The 22307-nt window shown below is 33.5% G+C and overlaps 1 protein-coding gene across 1 annotated transcript in view; it reads left to right on the top strand.

Moving 5' to 3' along the window:
* Window positions 1–415: 415 nt before the first annotated feature.
* The window catches only part of LOC131849189 (laminin subunit gamma-1), a 31376-nt gene continuing 9484 nt past the window's right edge, over window positions 416–22307 (top strand). Inside the window, exons 1-13 of the mRNA XM_059199194.1 lie at window positions 416–581; window positions 10870–10988; window positions 11305–11453; window positions 12573–12690; window positions 13146–13329; window positions 14349–14554; window positions 15590–15693; window positions 18849–19034; window positions 19523–19748; window positions 20290–20504; window positions 20789–21003; window positions 21119–21482; window positions 21751–21936. Coding sequence (XP_059055177.1) covers window positions 456–581; window positions 10870–10988; window positions 11305–11453; window positions 12573–12690; window positions 13146–13329; window positions 14349–14554; window positions 15590–15693; window positions 18849–19034; window positions 19523–19748; window positions 20290–20504; window positions 20789–21003; window positions 21119–21482; window positions 21751–21936 — 2398 coding nt within the window. The 5' untranslated portion in view covers window positions 416–455. The remainder of the gene's footprint in view (window positions 582–10869; window positions 10989–11304; window positions 11454–12572; window positions 12691–13145; window positions 13330–14348; window positions 14555–15589; window positions 15694–18848; window positions 19035–19522; window positions 19749–20289; window positions 20505–20788; window positions 21004–21118; window positions 21483–21750; window positions 21937–22307) is intronic.

Below are 22307 nucleotides of genomic sequence, written 5' to 3'. Positions count from 1 at the left end.
TGTTATTCAGATCTACTAAATTTTATATTACCTTACAGAGCTATGTTACATGTATAAATAAAGTAACTAGTGTATTGTTATATAAAGTTTTTCTAACTTTTTATATTAATCAGTTCATATTTATTGGTTCCGTTCATAATCATCTTAATTAAGTAAAAACTGTAATAATAATTGTCCTTCACAACTTATCTTATCACTATTCATAAAGTAACTATCTGATTTTACATAATTAATAAAGAATTTTTAATTACTCGTAATAGAAACTCATAAAATAAATGGATCTTAAAATAAACGATCAAATATCAAACAGTTTTTGTCCTCACAGAGGTGAAATGTATATAAAGTCTGCCTTATGGAGGTGTCTGGTCTTTGGCTAGGTATTGTGAAACAGGCCTGGCGTCAGTGCTCGCCGGGCAAGCAGCCGCGTTGAACGTGGGTTCGGGCGCTCCACCAAAATGGCGCGGCCCTTTTTGTATATATACTGCATACTAATGATAGCCGCGTATATCGCGGCACAGGATTACTACCATACACCACGAACCGGACTAGCCCCATGTTACAGCAATGACGGACGACCCCAGGTAAGTTTTCACACAACTTTTTAGTTGAGAACAATTTTGTGATTTGCTGGCGTCTGTGTGTATAGAGCTTTAGCATAGACTATTGCTCGAAGTGCAGCGTACGGGTTAGTTGTAGGGTTGTCACTCAAACTTTTACAAGAGGTATTATTAGATTCATTCATACGCTAGTAAAAGTACAAGTAAAAAATGTGTGAATTAAAATATTGCATAAGTGTGAATGTATTTTAGAACAAGCAATATCTTAACACCTGTGTAAATAATTAATTAATATAAAAAAGATAAGATTTTTTGGCATAATGACCTGTCTGATAAGTTTACACTGGTTAATGACTGATTTTAATATTTTGACAGTTGGTAACGATATTTGGCGGATGGTCGTAAGGTTATCAAGTCGTGTCGTAAGTCCATTGATATACTAATATAATGGGTTCGTTTACTCTCAGGCTAGAGGCCTAAATGTTCTCTTATCGTACGCTAACGGAACAGCGATATCATACATCCGTCGTGCGATAGTTTTATGTACATCATTGGTATAGACATCGGAACAAGAGATTCTGCACTTTTTTCTGCACATTTTCATTGTCACAATAAGAAAACAGAAAAAAAACACTACAAAATAATCATAAACAGAGTTCAAGAACCGCTGGTATTGACTGGATTTTTCTTAAATTACATTGGTACCTACAATAAAAGTGCACGCAACAATAAAAGAAAAATCAAAATAATTTCAGTTTATAATTGAGATAGATTAGATTTCTTTATCTGAAGTTATAATATATTATACCTCGGTTTACACAAACCATTATAGAATTTGCTTTTTATTATCCCGATAATGAAAATGCACTAGTCTCTTAATATGACTTTCTCAGCGCCGAAGGCGATTAAACTTAGTAAGATATACAAAGGAAACTATTCATGTAAAGCGGCCTTTTTAACCCCCCACCACTTTCTCCACCCCGCCTGGTCAACACGTTAAATCGTAGACCGACTATAAAATACACATTCCCAGTCTCTCAACTAAATGACTCACTCTTTTTACGTATGTCTAGGATAAAACGCATTAAAAAAAAAATAAGGCCACCGTCGTTTTCATGTGCTTCGGTACTCGAAAAATCTATATTTTCAAGAAAACGCAGTCGTCCAATATAAATTTCTTTATTCTCAGAATGAACTTTTAATTACAACATTACGATGAAACCTTTACATCGCCACCTTTTTTTTTATAAAGAACTAAGATATACTGGTACTTTAAAACTATACTAGATGGCGGTAGAAAATAATTTTACCTAATAATGAATAATCTAAATAATATTGTCCGAAGAAAATCATATAGAGGATATAGTATTATATATATTTTTAAATTTCTGTCATTAACAAATATTTTCATATTTTATCCCACTGGTATATATAAGTCGAAAGCGCCATCTGTTAGAATTGTGTTGTATTTATTAGTGGTAGGTTCAGAAATCTAGATGGCGTCTAAATAAGTGTCGACCACAGCGAACAAATGCGGTGTGCGCATGCCCGACATTCCATCTAACAAAACTCGACAAGATGGCGGTGCTGTCCTGCACCGCCATCTTGCCTTCTTTCCTTTCTATATAAGTGTTATAGTAAAAAAAAATAATGTCACGCGGTCGTTAATTAAGTTTAACGAGTATAAATTTCTAAGAAACTCAATTTTATAAATTTATGTTTAAATAGAAATTTTATTAAAATTATAAAGGAAGATGAATATATGAAATATGAATAGTAGAAAATATTCGCCTCTGTTTTCACTTCACTTGAATGGACTGGTTTAAATCCCATCATAAATATCGTAGAGCCATCTATTAAAATTTTATTGTACTTGCTATGGGGATATTGGTGGTACGTTCAGAACTCTACAAGATGGCGGTATAAAATAACACTACCTATCTATATCTAATAAGTATCGAATTATTGATTACTGGGAAAGGAATGCCTTGCGGTGTGCGCATGCCCGGCGTTCTATGCAGCTGTCAGAATTGGACAAGATGGCGGTGCAAGACAATGTTAGATACCTATCTATATTGAGAAGTGTATTATTTAAAAAGAGCATTAACTACATAGTTAATATACATTTGTAACAAACACAAATTTAAAAGTGTGAATAAACATTATTATTTGTGTACAACGGAATATGAATATAGTATTGGGAATGTTTGTTCGGAAATTATCCGACTGGTTTAAATCCAACTAAAACGTCATAGCGCCATCTGGTAAAGTTATACGGTACTAGGTATGAGGACAATACTGGTACGTTCAAAACTGTATAAAATGCTATTTATTTAAATAAGAATCGGCCAACGTGATAGGGGTGCAGTGCGCGCATGCTCGGCGTTCTATCGCACAATGAACTACAAGATGGCGTTGTAAGACAAAGATACATATATAAGTAAAGTGTTTATCGCAAAAAATACAAAGACTTTGATTTGCACTTTGAATATAATATTTGGAATACTTTTTCTCCTGTATTGGAAAAATATCCGCAATGTTTAAATCTCATTGAAAATATAATAATCTTGGTGGTACGTTCAGAACTCTACAAGATGGCGGTATAAAATAACACTATCTATCTATATCTAATAGGTATCGATCACTGCGAAAGGGATGGTGTGCGCATGCCTGGCGTTGTATGTAGCTGTCAAAATTCGACAAGATGGCAGCGCTAGACAATATTAGATACCTATCTTACATAGTTAATATACATTTGTAAGAAACATAATTTTAAAACTGAATATTTTTCTTAATATTCAAGTATAACCAATTATTAATATAGTATCGGTAATATTTGTTCGAAAATTATTCGACTTGTTTAAATCCGATTAAAAACGTCATAGCGCCATCTGGTAAAGTTTTAAGGTAATTCGTATCGTACCAGTAACGTCCCCAACGTTACTGGTACGTTCCGAACTTGACAACATGCTACTTATTTAAATTATAAACGGCCAACGTGACAGGGGTGCAGTGCGCGCATGCCCGGAGTTCTATTGCGCAATAATCTACAAGATGGCGTTGTAAGACAAAGATACATATATAAGTAAATTGTCTATCAGAAAAAAATACACAGACTGGTTTAGGTATAGTTAATTACATTTTCAATAAATATAATTTTAGAAATGCATTGTCAAATAAATATTTGTGTATAACAGGGGATGAATATAATATTGGGAGTATTTTTTCTCCTCTATTGGAAAAAATATCCGACATGTTGTAATCTCATTGAAAATATAATAGCGTTTTAAGATACTAGCTATGGGGATGTTGGTGGTACGTTCAGATCTCTACAGGATGGCGTTACAACATAACCCTCTATCTATATGTAATAAATATCGATTACTGTGAAAGGGTTGCGCTGCGGTGCGCGCATGCCCGGCGTTCTATGTAGCTGTCAAATTCCAACAAGATGGCGGCGCCAGACAAAGTGTGTTTATGTGTGACAAACTCGCGCGGTGATAGTTGTTTATGCACAGGATTTTCATTTAATGTAGACACCTACATAGGTACACAATGAAAATAAAATGGCTTAAAAAAAAGAAGATATTCAGTTGAGTTTCTTTAGTTCTTCGCATTTGAATCTATACAGAACTGGACGATAGGGAAAAAAAATAATACAAAAAACTACACGTTCAAAAGCGGCAGCTGAAATTCTACATGAATAAATTTTTATTTCTATTGTCTGAAACAAAGCAGCCATTAAATATGTATGTAATGAAACACATTTTGAAGTGTGTTTCAAGATTAATGTTCGTTTACAACGGAATTTGAATAATATAATATAATATATTTTATTGACACCAATTTAAGTAGTTACAGTTATTCTTCTTATAAACTAATACATTTTTGTTAAATACACATCATACATCATTGAATATAATGTGGAAAATAGTTTTTCCTTTCAGTTCAGAAATTATCCGACTGGTTTAAATCCTAACAAAAGCTTCATAGGCGCCACCTGATAAAGTTATGAGCATTGCTATGGACTGTTATTGTTATGTCATAACTCTACTAGATGGCGTTATAAAACGACTTTAACTATGAAATATGTAGTTACATCTGTGAAGGGATGCGGCGTGCGCATGCTCGGTATTAAGCTCTTAAGTAATTTAAAAATACGCTGTTGTCAATTATCTATTTAATATACATTTCTAAGAATTATATTATAAATGTATTACTTATGTGAAATTCGCGTATAACGGGGAGTAAAAGTAGTATTGGAAATATATATATTTATTCTCCTCTGAATAGGCTTTCTTCGACTCGTTTTAATTGTACAGAAACGTTTACAGCGCCATCTCTTCATTACTTGAGGTACTTAATCTGTTTCTATGGTATGTACTGGTGCGCGAAAACTCTACTAGATGGCGCTACAAAACAACGCCATCTATCTAACGCAGATATCTAACTAATTAAAAGGGATGCGGTAAGAGCAAATTTCTTGAGATAAACTGCAGTTTTCAGATATCTTCAATTCTTTTTCAAGTTTTATTGGAAAGAGCTTGAACTTTTTATTATGATGTTTAAGACTATTTTATATTTAGTGAGTACTAGTTTTTACTTGCGGCGTTGTTATATTCGTAACATTAATCTAATAAATAAAATAGATTTCTATAACAATTGTATACGTGCGAAACTGGTACATGTTGCTAGTTTGTGACAGTATTATAAAGAGCACATATTTGATGACTTTTGTATGCTTGTAATGATTAAACTACCAATGTACTGCAATATGATCAATTTAGTAAATTCTTTAAATGTTATCTCTTCCATGTATTGTAATCATAAAATATTACATATAGACACTTCACTGCAGTAAAGTACAGTTGAGTAAAGTTTTCATAAACATTTATAAATAGGCTTAAAAGATGTCACAAATCTACTAAGATGCCGTTCCGTACGAACAATGCACCCAACAATTTCAATACGTAGTCGTGTATACCTCCTACAGTGGTAGTAGTACGCAACTGGTTTCTATGATTTGTATTACAACCATAAAGTAAGAAAGCTAGTGCCATAAAGTAAAAGAGAGACAGTACATTGAACAAGAACAATACAAATCCGTTACATATGTGATGGCACTAGGATCTGTTCTTTTTTACATACTTTCATTAAACTCACAAGATTTATGTTTGTTCCGATCGAATTGGCAGCTGAATTGTAAATCAGTTTAAATTTTGGATACACATTTAGTTTGATCGTTAGTTGGCATTGCATTGTGAGCTGAATAACGTAATTCTAAATTCAAAATAGTGAACCATACAAGATGGCGGATCGTATAAGATGGCGGACTAGTAATTTTTATGGTACATAATGTATAACTGTTTACAAATGAAAGAGTTTGCTGAAAAGAATAGGAAAAAATAAAACGAAACGAACATGGGTTAGCAGCTCCTCTTTTCAACGACATACTCAATCTCATCTTATTATCCTCCACTGTGAAATACCAGCATTTACCTACTGTTAGCGCAGGATAATAGGTGTAAAGATCCGGTTAAGTCAGTCAGCACGTTGAGGCATATTTACCTAGAATTCTGGATGGTCTTGCAGGGACATTGCTGTCACTGAAGCTACAGTACCCACTATAAACCATCTCTACACCCAGGTTTAACAAGCTTAAAACTTTATTAAATTATGTAACACCAATTCAACTAAATACTAACAATCAATTGGGATCGCTGTATTAGGCTACAGAGGATACAGGGATTTAATTATAATCCAATTTCATTGTCCAGTGATGCGTGTCACTCGCCTCTATCCGTGTAATCACTTACCTGATTATGTTAGATTAGTCTCTGCGGTTGCTATTATATAGGTCTTGTACTATCAGTACCAAAAGTAGATTAACATAGAACCCTAATGCTATATGTACGTGTACAGTATAGTAGTTGCTAATGTTGATAGAATAGTAGTTTATATAAAAGAGAGTTTGTTCTAAAGAGTTTGTTTGTTTGAAAGCGCTAATCTCAGGAGTTATAGTTTCCACTTAGCATTATTCAGATTTATCGCTTTTTGTAAAATAAAGATACTTGAGCTGTACCGTCACGACCGTTAACCTATAAGGAGTAGTCAGAGGCATTATCAATAGTCGACCTCGTAGTGAACCTTACAATTAAAATGCTCACATTTCGCAGTATAGGAATACAACGTGGTAAGTGGCGACTTGGCGAGCCTACCGCCGTCACTCGAATTAATACCGTTTGTTGTCGATATTTAGTAAGTCTCAAATATAAATTGACACAAATTTTTTTCTACTATTAACCGATTTCAATCTGTATTAAAATCTAAGTATGGGTAGTAAAGTAATGTATTTCATATACAGTTTAACCTCTAAAAACAGGGATCACTGCCACAGCCATGTTAAGCCCCACACAGCATCACTGTGAACATTTGGAATAAGTGTACAGTAAAATGTACAGATATAAGATTATTCATATTATTAATAGATTAAATGGCATGCTGGAGACTATGCATGACTATGTATTACATACGCGGTTAGGTGTAAAAATATTATTACACTACCATTTCTAACAAAATGCCTCCAAATAATGAAATTAATATTTATACGCAGGTAAACGTTTTTAAAAGTGGAGGATCTATTTTCAATGACACAAACAGTAACTGGATTTGTCGTAGTCGTGTCAGTTCATCTGCATTTTTAAGGTTCAACAAAGAAAGTAAAATGAAACCGTCTATATATAACGTATCTATCTGTAACAGTGTTATCTTTTGGACATTATTAATACTGGCAATTTGAATTTTGGAATACTTATGTTCATTATATATTGTTAGATAATCAGAATAGGAACAAAAAGTATAAAAAAGTTGTCTTACATTATACTAACAGAAATTTAAAAATAATAATACTATCTTAATTACTAAAAATACTTTAATTTTAGTTATTTTACTATATTATAAATTCCGAACCCTGTAATGTCGAATTCCACTACTTGAATTTGGCAAATAATTGCATAATTCTGATGACCGCAAGAAGGCACTCTCTAAGTGTATTTTGTACTAGATTCCATAGATTTTTCAGAAATAGACAAAGTAAACACAGAAGCAATTATACAATTTAGCACAATTGTACTGTACGGCCGTAAGGTAAGAAATTGAGGCGAATGTTACGTTAATAGTAAATATAATAATGTATGGTTTTGATAAAAGTCATATTAGATCTCATATACTAGGATGGAATATCTTAATATAATAATAACTCTAAACAATTTACAGCTATTACGCTATTTAGTCCCATGGCAAACAAGGCTTGTGGTTTTGGTAGGACAACAGATAAAAATACTTTAAGTTTGGTTTTCACTTATTTTCAAATAAGCATAGGATTCAAGGGTCTGAGAGAAGCATTTATTCATATCCGTTTCTTTCCAATCCTCTTTAAAATATACGATATTTCAGTGAATATTGAAAATACGTCTGCGTTGATATTTACATCCTTATGTAATGTATGCTCCAGCTTTAATAAATCTGTCAGGACACATTACGCCACGGGAGATATGAGGAGTTACTAATATATAGTCATAAATGTCAATTTCTCTTTGAGGCTTCGCTACATTAGTATTACGCCACACCAAATTTAGGTATTTTACCCGCCGCCCCCCTCTCCTCTGTGTTATGGATGATAATGTATTGGCGGATCCGCCTGCGCTAATGGTTTACGCTGACGGAGCACCAGTGGAGGATATGAGGTCAAGTAAGTTAGCCCATCGTAAATTCACTATGACTTACTTACGATGGCTTCCAGGGCGAACACGTGGAGGTCAACCTGACATGGTACATTGCTAGCAATGGGGTTATTAGTCCATATTATTAACAATCCCCCTTCCTCCTCTCCCATGTCATAGCTGTTACAAAGAATAGTTAAAATTTCGTATTTTAGTACTAAACTTAAAATGTGTGGTTTGAAAAGCTAAGACCTGTCCTAATAGGTCGGGAGGAGTTCATTATTTTTTACGATGTCACACTTTATTGACCCCCTCCCTCCCTCATGTGACGTAATTACGGATGACCCATAGTGACAAGAATCGCGACGCCAGCGCAGCTTATACGCGACTTTCACAGAGCGCTTTATAAACTACTTTGAATGAGACACACACTGCTTCAGCCGCGATACGATAAATTAATGTGAAATTTATAGCCTATATGTTATTCTGATGTCTAAGTTATATTACTGTATAGTTTCATCAAAATCCGTTCAGTAGTTTTGCGTGAAAGAGTAATAAAATACTTACAAAGTTTCGTGTTTATAATATTCATTATGTTCTTATTTTACAACTTTGAAAAACTGCGGGAAAACATTGCCAAATTAGGCATGAATTTGATTGATATTAAAATATTTTATTTGATATGTATATTAAATTATTTTTTGATACTTCATTTGTTTGGCAATATCAATCTTATAATTTTTAATAATTTATAATATTTTATAAAAATTCAGCCAAGATTAATGTTATACTTTTTTACGTATTGCGTTAAACCATAGGGACCCAAAACATGGTACATACTTAGGTGATAACTTAAATTTTTTTTGGGAATTAATCATTTACCACTTACTTTCTTTATTGGGTCTTTTTTTATTTTCAATTTCCCCATAAATTTACCTCAAAAGCAAGAAGCTGTAAGAGCCGTAAAACGTAATAAATAAAATATAATTTTATAGTTTACAACTACAAACATCTCGCTGTCATCGTGCTGCAGTCCTGCACCGCACGGGTTTTATGAGGAAACCTTAAGATGTGAACGTCCTGTAACACGCGATATCTAAATATAGTGTTGTACTATTTCGGTGGACAACCGCCATCGCCATGTGGGTCGTGTATGTATCCGTATTGAATAATTTCATAGTGTTACCGAACGTACTGAAGTAAAATCAGCCGTATGACTGTGTAATAGAGTTGGATATATGAAAACTCACGTTCCGCACACAGAATTACTATTAACTCGTTAACATTAGTTTCGTACTTTGTTTTACTGCCGTACTTAAACTTCCTTAATTATATCTGTCTAAATCCAGGGGAAGGGGATTATTAGTAATATGGACTACGGGTCCCATTGCAGCAATATATATCTAATGGTATTACCATATATCGACCTCTTCGCGGTTCTCCTGGAAATCATCGTGGTCAATTTCTAGTTACTTTACCACGACCTGACTTTTTGCTCATACTATTGTATTCCACCGGTGTTGGCCTGCATATATCGGTAGAGAGGCGACCCTTTCATTTTCATGACTGGATAAGTAAGTGACTACTTTTATTTCTGCTTTCAAACTAAATACATAAAATAATAAATAATAAAAAAATACAAATAAATTATTTTATACAACTAAATATATTTGTATTAGTTATACATTATCTAGAAAAACTACCCACGTGAATAGGATATTTGTTAATGAAGACCATACTTATCAAATAGCGTATAGTTTATATCACATGTTCAACACACAGACAGGAAACTCGGTATGTGAATTATTGTTAAACATCAATCATATTTTTTTATTGAATGATGATGGAATGGTACTTCTACGTACGCTTAGGATAATGGTATACGCTGGCGGGGCATTAGTGGATAAATGTGGAATTAACTGCATCGAACTAGAAATAAACAAGGATAGTTTTCAGGGAGGACTGCGTGGTGATGAAGCTAATAGGTTTACAACAAGTGTGGTAACAATACATTATACATTAATACAGAGAAATAATCGAAGTCCTTACTTAAAACTTTCTGATAATTATGTTACATTAAAATTTATCTATTCGAAAATCATGGTTTTATTAACTGTTAATTCAACTAATACTAGGTATACGTTTGTTACGTATAAAATGGACGCGTTTTATAAAAATAAACATTAAAAAAAACCTTACTTCGTCATATATAAATCGGTTAAAACGATTTTGAGATTGAACAAATGTAGATAGGTAGGTATATAAATAGACGAAATTTCTGAAAACTGTTCTTTTATTTTAGTAACAGGAGTACCAGGTGTACAAAATTTATTTGAACTCGCGTATAATATATATGCGTCACACTTACTTAACATTTATCATTACAATATCTTTTTGCAAATTAAAGCCTATGTATTAGCTATATTACAGTCTCGTCAGTTTCGTCAAAATTCGTTCAATAGTTTTTGCGTGAAAGACTTACGTCCATCCATCAATCCTAACTCAGAAATTTTCGTGTTTATAATATCAGTAAGATATTCTGCACCTAAACCGAATGTTTACAATTGTATTATATGAATAATATCTTTCAGCGATGCATCCCTGAATTCGAAAACGCGGCATTCAACGTACTGATGGAAGCAACTAATACCTGCGGCGATAACGGGCCAATGGTATACTGCATTCAGACCTCGGCGGCTACATCCACGAGGTACACACACACACACTAAAGAAAATAAAATGTATATACGAAACAATTTCACTTAGTGGACTTTGTACAAAGTCATCTGTATGTACAGCAAAAACTTCTTCGTCATTTGTTTCTGCCGCCAAGCAGGCTGCATTTTCTTCTGAAGAATGTAGAGAAATTACAGGGTATAGAGATATCAGTCGACAGAAATGGCAAAGTATGAGGCGCACCAGGGGCGCTACGAGACAACGCGCTGTTAAAAAATTGCTTATTTTTAATTATAGTTTTCTATAGGACACGCATATACAATTTTATATTAATGTGTTGTACCTTATAGGTCTTGCGACTACTGCCACCAGGGTCAACTTACCAGCTACTATCTGACAGACCTTCACCACGATCAGAACAATCAAACGTGGTGGCAATCAGAGACAATGAAGGAGGGCATCCAGTACCCTAATCAAGTCAACTTGACGTTACATCTGGGTAAGATCAATGAATAATATTACGTTCTAATAAATCCATTTATAATACTAGGCTTTTTGATATATTATTGTAGGTACAGCTATAAATTTTACATTCCCTACCTGCAGCTTCGTCTGAACAAAATCGTATTCTCTCCCATTGCCCAACTAATTACTTTTTACTATTGGTAATTCGACAGTAAAATTACTTTCTATTATACAAGAAAAGTGATTACCAACGAAGAATATTGCGACATTTTCTCAAGGGAATATCACTTTAGCTGTCCTATTCTAGATTGATTATATAGATTACGACGGAACAAAAAGGTTATAGGCAACGTTTGGGTACACAATATCTATTAGTGCTTCGTTCAGATTTCTAACGTAGTAAAGAAATAAATAAGTAAAGAAGATGACTTCAGAAGACAACGACCCCAAACGCAATCTACCAGTCATATTCAGCGCTTATGCGCTCCTTATCGGCACTTGCCATCACATATCTAGGTCCTCATTTCCTTCCGCGTGTTGAGAGTGTCATATACATTCTCATTTTCGTCCAGTGAAGCTGTAAATGACATTTAAAGTGAACAGTTCTATTATAGAATAGTTCGAGGAAAAAGAAATAGAACAATTACAATAAAAAGAAATTTACACTAGAGATAAAAGGGAATGCTAGAAAAAAGACAGTCAATGATTTGACTATCTTTTTTCAGTCAATCAAATTAAACTTGGTGTAAATCATTAATATTCTGCAGTCACCATACTAATATTATTATCACGCAAGCAGTGCAATCCAATAATAATATCGGTTTATGCGATACAGTAGAAACGCGGCGTGCTGCAGTATTCGAATATGCATATGTATGTATGTATTTTGTGGTATGTGGTTAATGGTTGCATTATTACTAGTATTATATTATCAGTGCTAGTACCTATGTTAATTAAATGCCTAATCACACCACAGCACCGTCATATTCCAATAGATTTGTTTTGGAGCTAAATTTCCAACACAATTTGAAGTTCTATTGGCTTTTTTCGAATTATTATATTCTAAATAGCTGTAACTGGACTGGTACATCGGACGAATTCCGGATGTGAGCATATTCTTCTTACTAACATAAAATTTTTGTATGGTGTACAGGTAAGGCGTATGATATAACTTACGTCAAAATCGTGTTCTACTCTCCAAGGCCACAGAGCTTTGCTATTTATAAGAAAACCAGCGAGGAGAAGGATTGGGATCCCTTCCAATATTTCAGGTAAATTCTCCATAATAGTACATTGTATTACCGGTAATATCGTTCATTGATACAAGGTAGCAAATAGTTTTGTCATTTATATTTTTTTATAAATATATGAATTTGGAGACAAAACATGTCTGAACTATATACAATATATATTTTCCACAATTAAAGTGGGATACTGCAATGGAATTACGGGGTACGTGAAGGTTATTACCATATGGAAGGTTTATTATATATACCATTTCTGTTTAGCGCATTAACAACTAAATCACTACAACAAACTTGTCAGATATAAGGGCGTCGTACATTGCTGACTCAATGAATCCTATGAGTGCAGTGGACTTGCTGACTATGAATTTGATTATCACTTCACTTCTCCACTTATGGCGACATAAAAAAATTACGAAACTATAATCATAACCAAATTAATTACAAAGATAAAACAGTAACATACTTTCCTTCTTTGCCAGTGCTTCTTGCCGTGATACCTATGGAGTACTAGAACAAAGATCGGCTGACTTAGGTGCCGAAACAAGAGCACTCTGTACCAGCGAATACTCTGATATATCGCCCCTTTCTGGCGGGAACGTGCTTTTTTCGACTCTCGAGGGACGTCCTTCCGCGTTTACGTTCGACAGCAGTCCAGAGTTACAGGTACAACTACATTTATAAAATGAAGTGTTTAATAAATATAGTAATTGTGAGACGTCGGTAATATAACAGCATTGACATAGTCTAGAATAATTTAGGATATTTAATGATAATATAGTAATATACATTATCAATTATATTATTATTATTATTTATATTTAATATATATATATATATTATCATAAAGTTTAATTAAATACCACTTTACAATAACTTCCTTAGCTAAAATGTAAGTACCATGCCTGAGTAAACAAAGGAAAATGCTGTGTACGGGTAATATATTGAAACAATGTACGATCTAGCTAAGATATATCCAGGTTTATACAGATTTCAGGTAAATTAAATTTAACTTACATAAATCATTACTTCCTTTGTCATTACAATCATTTATTGCAATGACAAAGGAATTAAGTTCTCAAGTAAGTAAGTCTCTAAGTCAATGAAATTGAGAAAGAGTTTAAACAAATTAATTTGTATATGTAACTTAGTTTCTACTATAATTACATCAACAACAAAACAGTTTGTTTATAACACAGCAAGTTAGGTATCGAATGGCAAGACAGGCGAGATATTGGAGTACAATCACTGCGTATGCAAACATATGTGTGGGTACATATACCTATATTAGTTCCTCGGAAAGAGGAGTACAGTTTGATCCCTGATGTATATTATATTGTAGGTATATATTTATATGCGACTATACGTTACCACGTTCGTCTGATTTTATTTAAAAAAATATTCTAATCTTCGCTCTCGTAATATAATTAGTATTATTAGTAATTATTATTATTAGTTTCGTCAAATTTCATTAATGTCTATTTAGTGATGAAATAGTAATAAACAGTTGAAGACAGTCGCCGTGGCCGAAATCGGCCGGGATTACATCATCATCAGTAAAACAGACAGGCACCTTTATATATATAGAATTAAAGAGCTAGTTCACTGTTTGTTATAGCTTCAATGGTTTTGCAGTTTATAGCTTTAATTTCAATGGAACATAAATAAATTCTTGATCGTATCAGGAATGGGTGACAGCAACAGATCTGCGTATTTCTTTGGACCGCCTGAACACCTTTGGCGATGAGATCTTCGAAGATATACAAGTACTGCAGTCGTACTGGTACGCCATTGCTGACGTCAATGTCGGAGCTAGATGTAAATGTAATGGGCACGCGTCAATATGCGATACCAATGAATACCCTGATGGTACCAAGACGAGGGCTTGCAGGTAATGTATATTTAATAAACTTGTCTTAAGTTTGTGGACGTTATTTAAGAATTAAATTAATTAATATAGGCCTCACTGTTTTGTCTATTGTATAGCGGTTTTGCACACCACCTTACTTCCAATGGTCGCGGGTTCGATTCCTCGCACGACATAAACATTTTATTCATGAGTTTGTATGTGTCTGGGTTTTCTATGTATAATGTGTATGTTTTCTTTTTGTGTATGATAATGAAATGGTACACCCGCCTGCGCTAACGGTTTACGCTGGCGGTGCACCAGTGGAGGATAATAAGATGAGCATGAGGTCAGGTCAGTTAGCCTATCGTGACAAATTCACTAGGAATGTATGACGTTGGTTACTAGGAGGACCCGCGTGGAGGTCAGTGTATTGACAAAAAAAATATAACTATGTATTTGTATCAGTTGTCTAGTACCCATAACACAAGCATTAGCTAGCTTAACTTGGGTCTACATGGTGAATTGTCCTTAGATTATGATTATACTCTTAGGTTCAAATCTCGACTGTTACATACATTTGTATTAATACAAATGTATTCGTTTTACTAACAAGAAGTATTTAATTAACTTTGACTTCTTATACTTTTTTTAACTAAGGACACACAATCTTTGTCGTCAGGATACAATATATAATTAGAGAGATTCGTTCAGTGTTTTAGTCGTGAAAATCAAACAGATAGATACTTTCGAATTTATATTAGTATAGATGTAAACTTGCTACATAAACATTTTATTTTTTCGGAGTACTCTAATGCTGTTGGCCGTAGCTGGCCTTTATAGCTTGACCGGACGATAGACGGCGAGTGCAGAAAGCACTCCAAACCCGCGTAAGGACTTATAGAGCGGGTGAAGGCCTCTCAACTTCCGCCTGACGGATACGACTTTAGTCTAAGGGCACCCCCGCTAGGGGTTCGAACCTCGGCTCAAGCCGTCGTAATTTCGATCCCCGTTTGAATTGGACGGGGGATCGATCGGAGGGGACACTTCATAAATTAATAGTTATTATTTTATATATAGATGTGAACATAATACAGCGGGTCGTGAGTGTGAGAGGTGCTTGGACTTCTACAATGACGCGCCCTGGGGCCGTGCATCATCCACTAATGTACACGAATGCAAAGGTTGGTATAGAAATTAATTTTTTAGCAATCGCGAAGTACGCAAAGGCAATTTCGTCTTCTGATTTGTCATGCATCATCGTTAGTGGTCCTCTATTAATGACGTGATATTTTTTTAACCCCCCATTGGTGAGACGTAGTGAGGCTTAGGACAACACCACCTTTTTAGTGCCTACAAAAAATCTTACACTTTTTAGAATATTATCTTTAAATACAAGATAAACTACAATAACTAAACTAAACTACAAAAACAACTTGCAATAATCTAGACATTTTTAACATGGTCCATAATTTTAGAGTAAAAGAAAATAATCTTTTACTCTAAAATTATGGACCATGTTAAAAATGTCTGCCATTTATGCCAAGTATGCCCTAAAAATAAATAAATACTTGATATCACATGTATTTATTTACGACATTGTTTATTTTTGTCAACCCACCTTTCGAGCCTCACGTGATTAATGGACAATCCTTTATATGATGTTTGTACAAAATTTGTATGTTTTGTTCTCACAATAATAGGCCTTTGAGGCCTAAATAAATTATTTGACCTCTAGATAGAGCCTAATTAAATGATTTGTCTATTTAGGCAAATAAAAAAATATTAATTGCCTCAATAGACAAATAATTTGATGATTTTTATATTAAACTAGCTGTGCCCGCGTCTTCTTCTACGTGAAATATTGACCTTGACCAAATAAATTATTTCATAATCTAACCTAAGAAAAAACTTTCATCGTTCTAGCAACAAAAATGACGATATTTCCATACAGTCTTTCATCTCATCTTTCAACTCCTTACAACACTTTTTTCGCCTGTATCTGGCCTGGCCTGGATCAGTAGTTTTGGCATGAAAGCGAGACATAACAGAGTTACTTTCGCATTTGTAATATTTGTAAGGATAAGGATAAATAAATTAGGTATATAGGCTGATATTAAATTGTGAGGATCTTGCACAGAAAAATCTGATTACACGATAAAAAATAGAATGTCGTGTCTGTACTGACATTTTATTTCAAACAAACCATATCCTGTAAATGTATCTAAATAGTTCTTATAAATAACTTATGAAAAATCTATTGTTACACAGTGTGAAAGTACACAGTAAATAAAGATTAATATTCAAGAAATTTTTGTTAATAATTTATTGTTATCAATACATTAAATTCCTGTATTAACGTTAAATAGGTACTACTGTAATTAACAGTATGCCCTGTTGTAGAAAATGTAAATTTAGTACCATATACAATATAATTGATTAAATCAATAATCTTCCAATTAGTATAAATAAATAAAATATGTACATATATATATTATACATACTATGCATATATATATATATATATATATATATATATATATAATTGATCGGTATTGCTGTCTATCAATCATATTTCAAACAATTGAAAACGGACATTTTTTTGGCAAGCGATCTCAAAACACTGACGATCTCAATTTTCAATTCCACAATTTTATGTGTGGGTGTCACGTGATAGCATAGTTATTTTGATAGTTGCAATTATATGATTTTTTCAATAATTGTTAAATTTCCTTCCCGTGTTGATGACACATAAAACTACATTATCACTATTCAAATTTAATAAACATATTACAACTAAGAGTATCTAAAAAATAATATGTTGATGTCTTCATTTGAATACTTCTAGATATAAAACATTTGACCTTTATGGTATCTGTCATAAAATCAGGCCATTCGGGAGTCGGCATTTGTTTATGTATGTGTATTATTTATAAGACACTTATTTATTTATTAATATTTAGGTAGGTACCTTTCTGTCTAGGATGACGTTCACCGGAAAAAAGCATCATCTTGTAATTAATTTGGCATCGCTATTGTATTCTGCAGATTCAATCGTTGAATAAAAAAAATATACTGTCCCGTTAGAAGAATTATTAAAGCTAAATTTAAGAGTAGTACTTTAAGCTAAATATTTGAAAATATTTGTTACTAGCTGTGCCCGCGATTTTAACCTAGTGAAATTTATAGCCTATATATTATTCTGATATATAAGCTATATTGCTGTACAGTTCCATCAAAATCCGTTCAGTAGTTTTTCCATGAAAGAGTAACCAACCATCCATACTCACACTTTCGCGTTTATAATATAAAATATTATCTAATAATAACTAACTTATAATTACATGTCTCTAAAAAAGAAACTTATTGTTAACGAGGTTGTCGTATTTTTTTAAATCATAAAGAGGACGGATTCTTCTCATATTGTGACGGTTAAGATTGTATCCAGAGCCGTAAAACATAGCCGCGCGGAGTCATTTCAAAATTCGATTTTGTACGGATATGGGATAGAACTTCACTATTTACGCCTATAACGTACCCATATTTTATGAGCTGCTTTATATATCAAAAACAAGTAAAATTTGATACCCTTTAGGTAATTTTAGTAAATGAAATATAACGAGTTTAAACGGAATAAATTTGACGTCCATTAATAAGTTACAACATTTTAATTGTTCTAACAAGGATTTAATTTCGTCATATCTGTTCTTCTTAATAAAACAGGGTATAACATTCGGTCACTGATCCGTAATTTATAGCTTTATTACGCAGCTTAAATGTCAAAAATAATGTTACGGTGTTACGCCATGTAATAAAATCGACATACTTGGCATTTACTTCCTGAAATTTTATGCTCAATTATCAACGCAATAACATAAATATTCTATTCGCTTTGAGTACAATTTACAGCAGTCAATTTTGTTTTCTGATCTTAATCAAGAAATCGAATAAACAAATAAACAACATTACTTATTTGAAATAAAATCACGAATTCAATGTAAAAATACATTAAAGTTAATATTCATGCGTTATTCATATTATAATGGTACTAATAGTAAGTAATAATAATAATTTTTACGATTTACCATCATTACTATAACCACAGTTATGAGAATACTATAACTATATAATATATTTATTTATTACTACTACTATAAAGATACTGTTCGATTTTATATAGCACAGCGATTTGTAAATTACAGGAGTTAACCTTAACCATTTTACCCAAAAATGATTTACTAATCGTGTTTTAATAGAAACGAGATATCAATTCTAAGCTCAGGCCCCAAGAACCTGGGTGTAGAACTGAATATTCGAAAACTGTAAACTTTTCCGGCAGCTTGCAACTGCAATGGTTTCTCCGACAAGTGCTACTTCGATAAAGACCTGTACGAACAGTCCGGCCACGGTGGGCACTGCATTGACTGCGCCGAGAACAGAGATGGCCCCAACTGCGAGAGATGCAGAGAAAATTACTATCAAGGAGAAAGGGAGATATGCCTTCCGTGTAATTGTAATCCTACTGGTAAGTACATTGTGCGGAATAAATACAAAGAGTCGTCTGACACGTCATCATACGTCTTTCATATTTAATTAATTATACGTATACAAATCTAATCTTTCTTTGATTCAACCCAGTACTACGTATTCATAAGACTTCTTTACAATTAGGAACGTAAGACATTGCTAATCTATATATAGATTCTTTATGAATACTTATTTATCTTCTGTATTTATACATACCTACTATGGTTTATCTGCCGTGAATTTTATTTAAACTGATGGTAAAAGATTTTTAATATACATACTATACAGGACCTTTGTAATAAATATATTGAAATTATAATTTTAAATTTAGATAAAATTTTAAATTTAAATTTAACTTCAAATGTTTTATATACATTTTAATAGTATCTAATAAAAAGTTAAATAGTAGTATATAAGTTTATAGAGATACAACAATTTGATATTACATTCGATGAAATAGTAACAAAGTTTACCGAATAATTTTAGGATCGCGAAGTCTCCAATGCAATGCCCAAGGCAAATGTCCATGCAAACCTGGAGTGACAGGAGACAAGTGCGACGTGTGTTCTCCAAATCATTACGAATTTACCAACCAAGGCTGCAAGCCGTGCGGGTGTAACGAATCTGGTTCTTTCGAAAACAAACCACAATGTGACCCTGTCAGCGGAATTTGTCTCTGCAAGCAGAATGTGGAGGGCAGACGTTGTAGAGAGTAAGTAATTACATAGAGTTGTATATAGAGAGGAGGTAGGAATGAAAGACTGTACAAATTAGACTGTGTGGGTACCTTGTTACATTTAATAACAGGATAGCAATTGGGTTTGAAAGCTGTGAGATATGGTAGTGGAATTATAGGGTCTGGAGGCGATATATCTTAGTATTCAGAAATGGGAATACATAAATTGGTCACGTATTTTTTTAATCTTCGCAATATATTTTAAACTGTTAATGGTTACATACTGACGAAATTGTCTTTAAGACTCTTTAGGCCAATGTGCCTGTAGAGAATGGTATATTAGAAAATAACAGTATAATTAGCACTAAGACTACTAAATACGGTGAATTGACAAAAAATGTGGTAAATCTTAGACATTACCATGTCTTCTGTGCTTAAAAAGACAACATCTAAGATTAAGTATACAGAAATTTAGATAATCACTAAGTATTATATTTGTACAGAATGTAAGAATCTTGAGCATTAAATTTAGAACCTAAAATTGACAGTACTATAACTATTGTGAAATTAATTTCAGATGCAAACCAGGCTTCTTCAATTTGGACATCGACAACGAGTTTGGGTGTACACCATGTTTCTGCTTTGGGCATTCGTCTCAGTGTAGTTCAGCTCCGAAATACCAAGCTCATGAAATTAATGCACGCTTCATAAGAGACGCAGAAAAATGGACAGCTGAAAACGATCAGCATCACCCAATCGCTCTTCAGTTTAATGCTAATACACAGAACATAGGTTGGTAATGTAATTGTGTTTGTGGAAACTACGCAACTCACACGGTTTATAGTCTACTTTTTCTATAATCGCCATACAAGATTTGCATTTACCTAAACCTAATAAAAATATTAGTAAAACTGTACTGTGTATATAGAGGCGGATATACATATATGGATACATAATCCGGAATTAAAGAATTATATTATAATACAACGTGTAACTTAATTTGAAACGTATGTAAAATAAAAGAATCCCTTTATTTTATCCCTATATTTGTACTTCACCCATAATTCTAATTCTAGCTGTAACATCGCGAGGATCGGAGATTGGCTATTTCATAGCATCGAACCAGTTCCTCGGAGATCAACGACCTTCCTATAACCACGATCTAAAGTTCACACTACGTTTGGGCGAAAGCAATGCCTATCCGTCATCCCAAGACATTATACTGGAGGGCTCCCGTGCTTCTATTTTTATGAATATTTATGGACAAAACAATCCTGAACCATCTGATCAGGTATGTAGGTTTTCCGCAGATTCCACATCTGTCTGCTCATGCGATTGATGCAATGCGATTGTTGTATGTTGACTTATCCAACTGTGTCTTTAGAATCTACTGTTTATTGTTGCAGCCTCAAGAATACACCTTCAGGCTTCACGAAGATCCACGTTACGGCTGGACACCTACTCTGTCAAACTTCGAATTCATGTCCATCCTTCAGAATTTAACTTCAATAAAGATTAGAGGAACATACAATAAAGGCGGGATAGGGTATTTGATGAACTTCAAGTTGGAGACTGCGAAGGCTGGTCGAGAGAGGGGTTCAGCGCCGGCCAATTGGGTAGAGAAGTGTACCTGCCCTGGTGCCTACGTGGGTGATTATTGTGAAGAGTGCGCGCCAGGGTTTAAACACGAACCCGCTAACGGAGGCCCCTATTCCACCTGCATACCTTGCGACTGTAATGGACATGCGCATATTTGCGACACTGCTACTGGTAAGGGAAACTATATGTCGTTATATTGAAATTTTGAATATTGATGTAACACAGATTTGTACAACTTGGAATATAATAAGAGTGATTAAATGAGATCGAATAAATATAAGACAGTTCATAACGACTGAAATAAATCCAAAAATATAATTAAATACAATTACCCTCATATACCTACCTACCCTTCTTACTTCCTTTTTTGTATTTACATTCCTTTCTTTTACATATTTCCTTTATAAAATTGATAATAAATATATGTAACTTTACTTAGGTTTCTGTATCTGCAAACACAATACGACGGGCAGCAACTGCGAACTCTGTGCCAAAGGTTTCTACGGCAACGCCATAACTGGTACCCAGGATGATTGCAAGGTCTGCCCATGTCCAAAAGACAGTGGTTGTCTTCAACTAGTGGATGGTAGCATTGTCTGTACAGATTGTCCAACTGGATATGCTGGTGAGTTCTACTTAAAACCGACTCTAATATAGTCCAGCAGTCTATTTTATACTTTTTTGCAGAGCAAAATAGTATAAAATAGACAGAAATCCTTAAAATAATAATTAATCAAAACATATACTAACAAAAAAAAAACAGTTGGCTAAGAGTAAATAAAAATACGGTCTAATATAATCGATAACCTATTACGTACAGAAGTCAACTTTAGAAAAGAGATCATTTTTATTTTGAAAATTGTATCTAAAACCTTTATTGATAATAATAATAACCCCGGGCAATTTACATAGCGCCATTTAGATTGAAGCAAGGCAGAGAGTTCTGGATACTAGATAAATGATAAACACATTTTTTTTGTAAATATATACATAATA

This window comes from Achroia grisella, unplaced genomic scaffold (assembly GCF_030625045.1).
Source record: "Achroia grisella isolate CSIRO2021 unplaced genomic scaffold, CSIRO_AGI_Agris_v1 utg640, whole genome shotgun sequence".
Classification (NCBI taxonomy): Eukaryota; Metazoa; Arthropoda; class Insecta; order Lepidoptera; family Pyralidae; genus Achroia; species Achroia grisella.
This window is presented reverse-complemented; position numbering and strand designations above follow the sequence as displayed.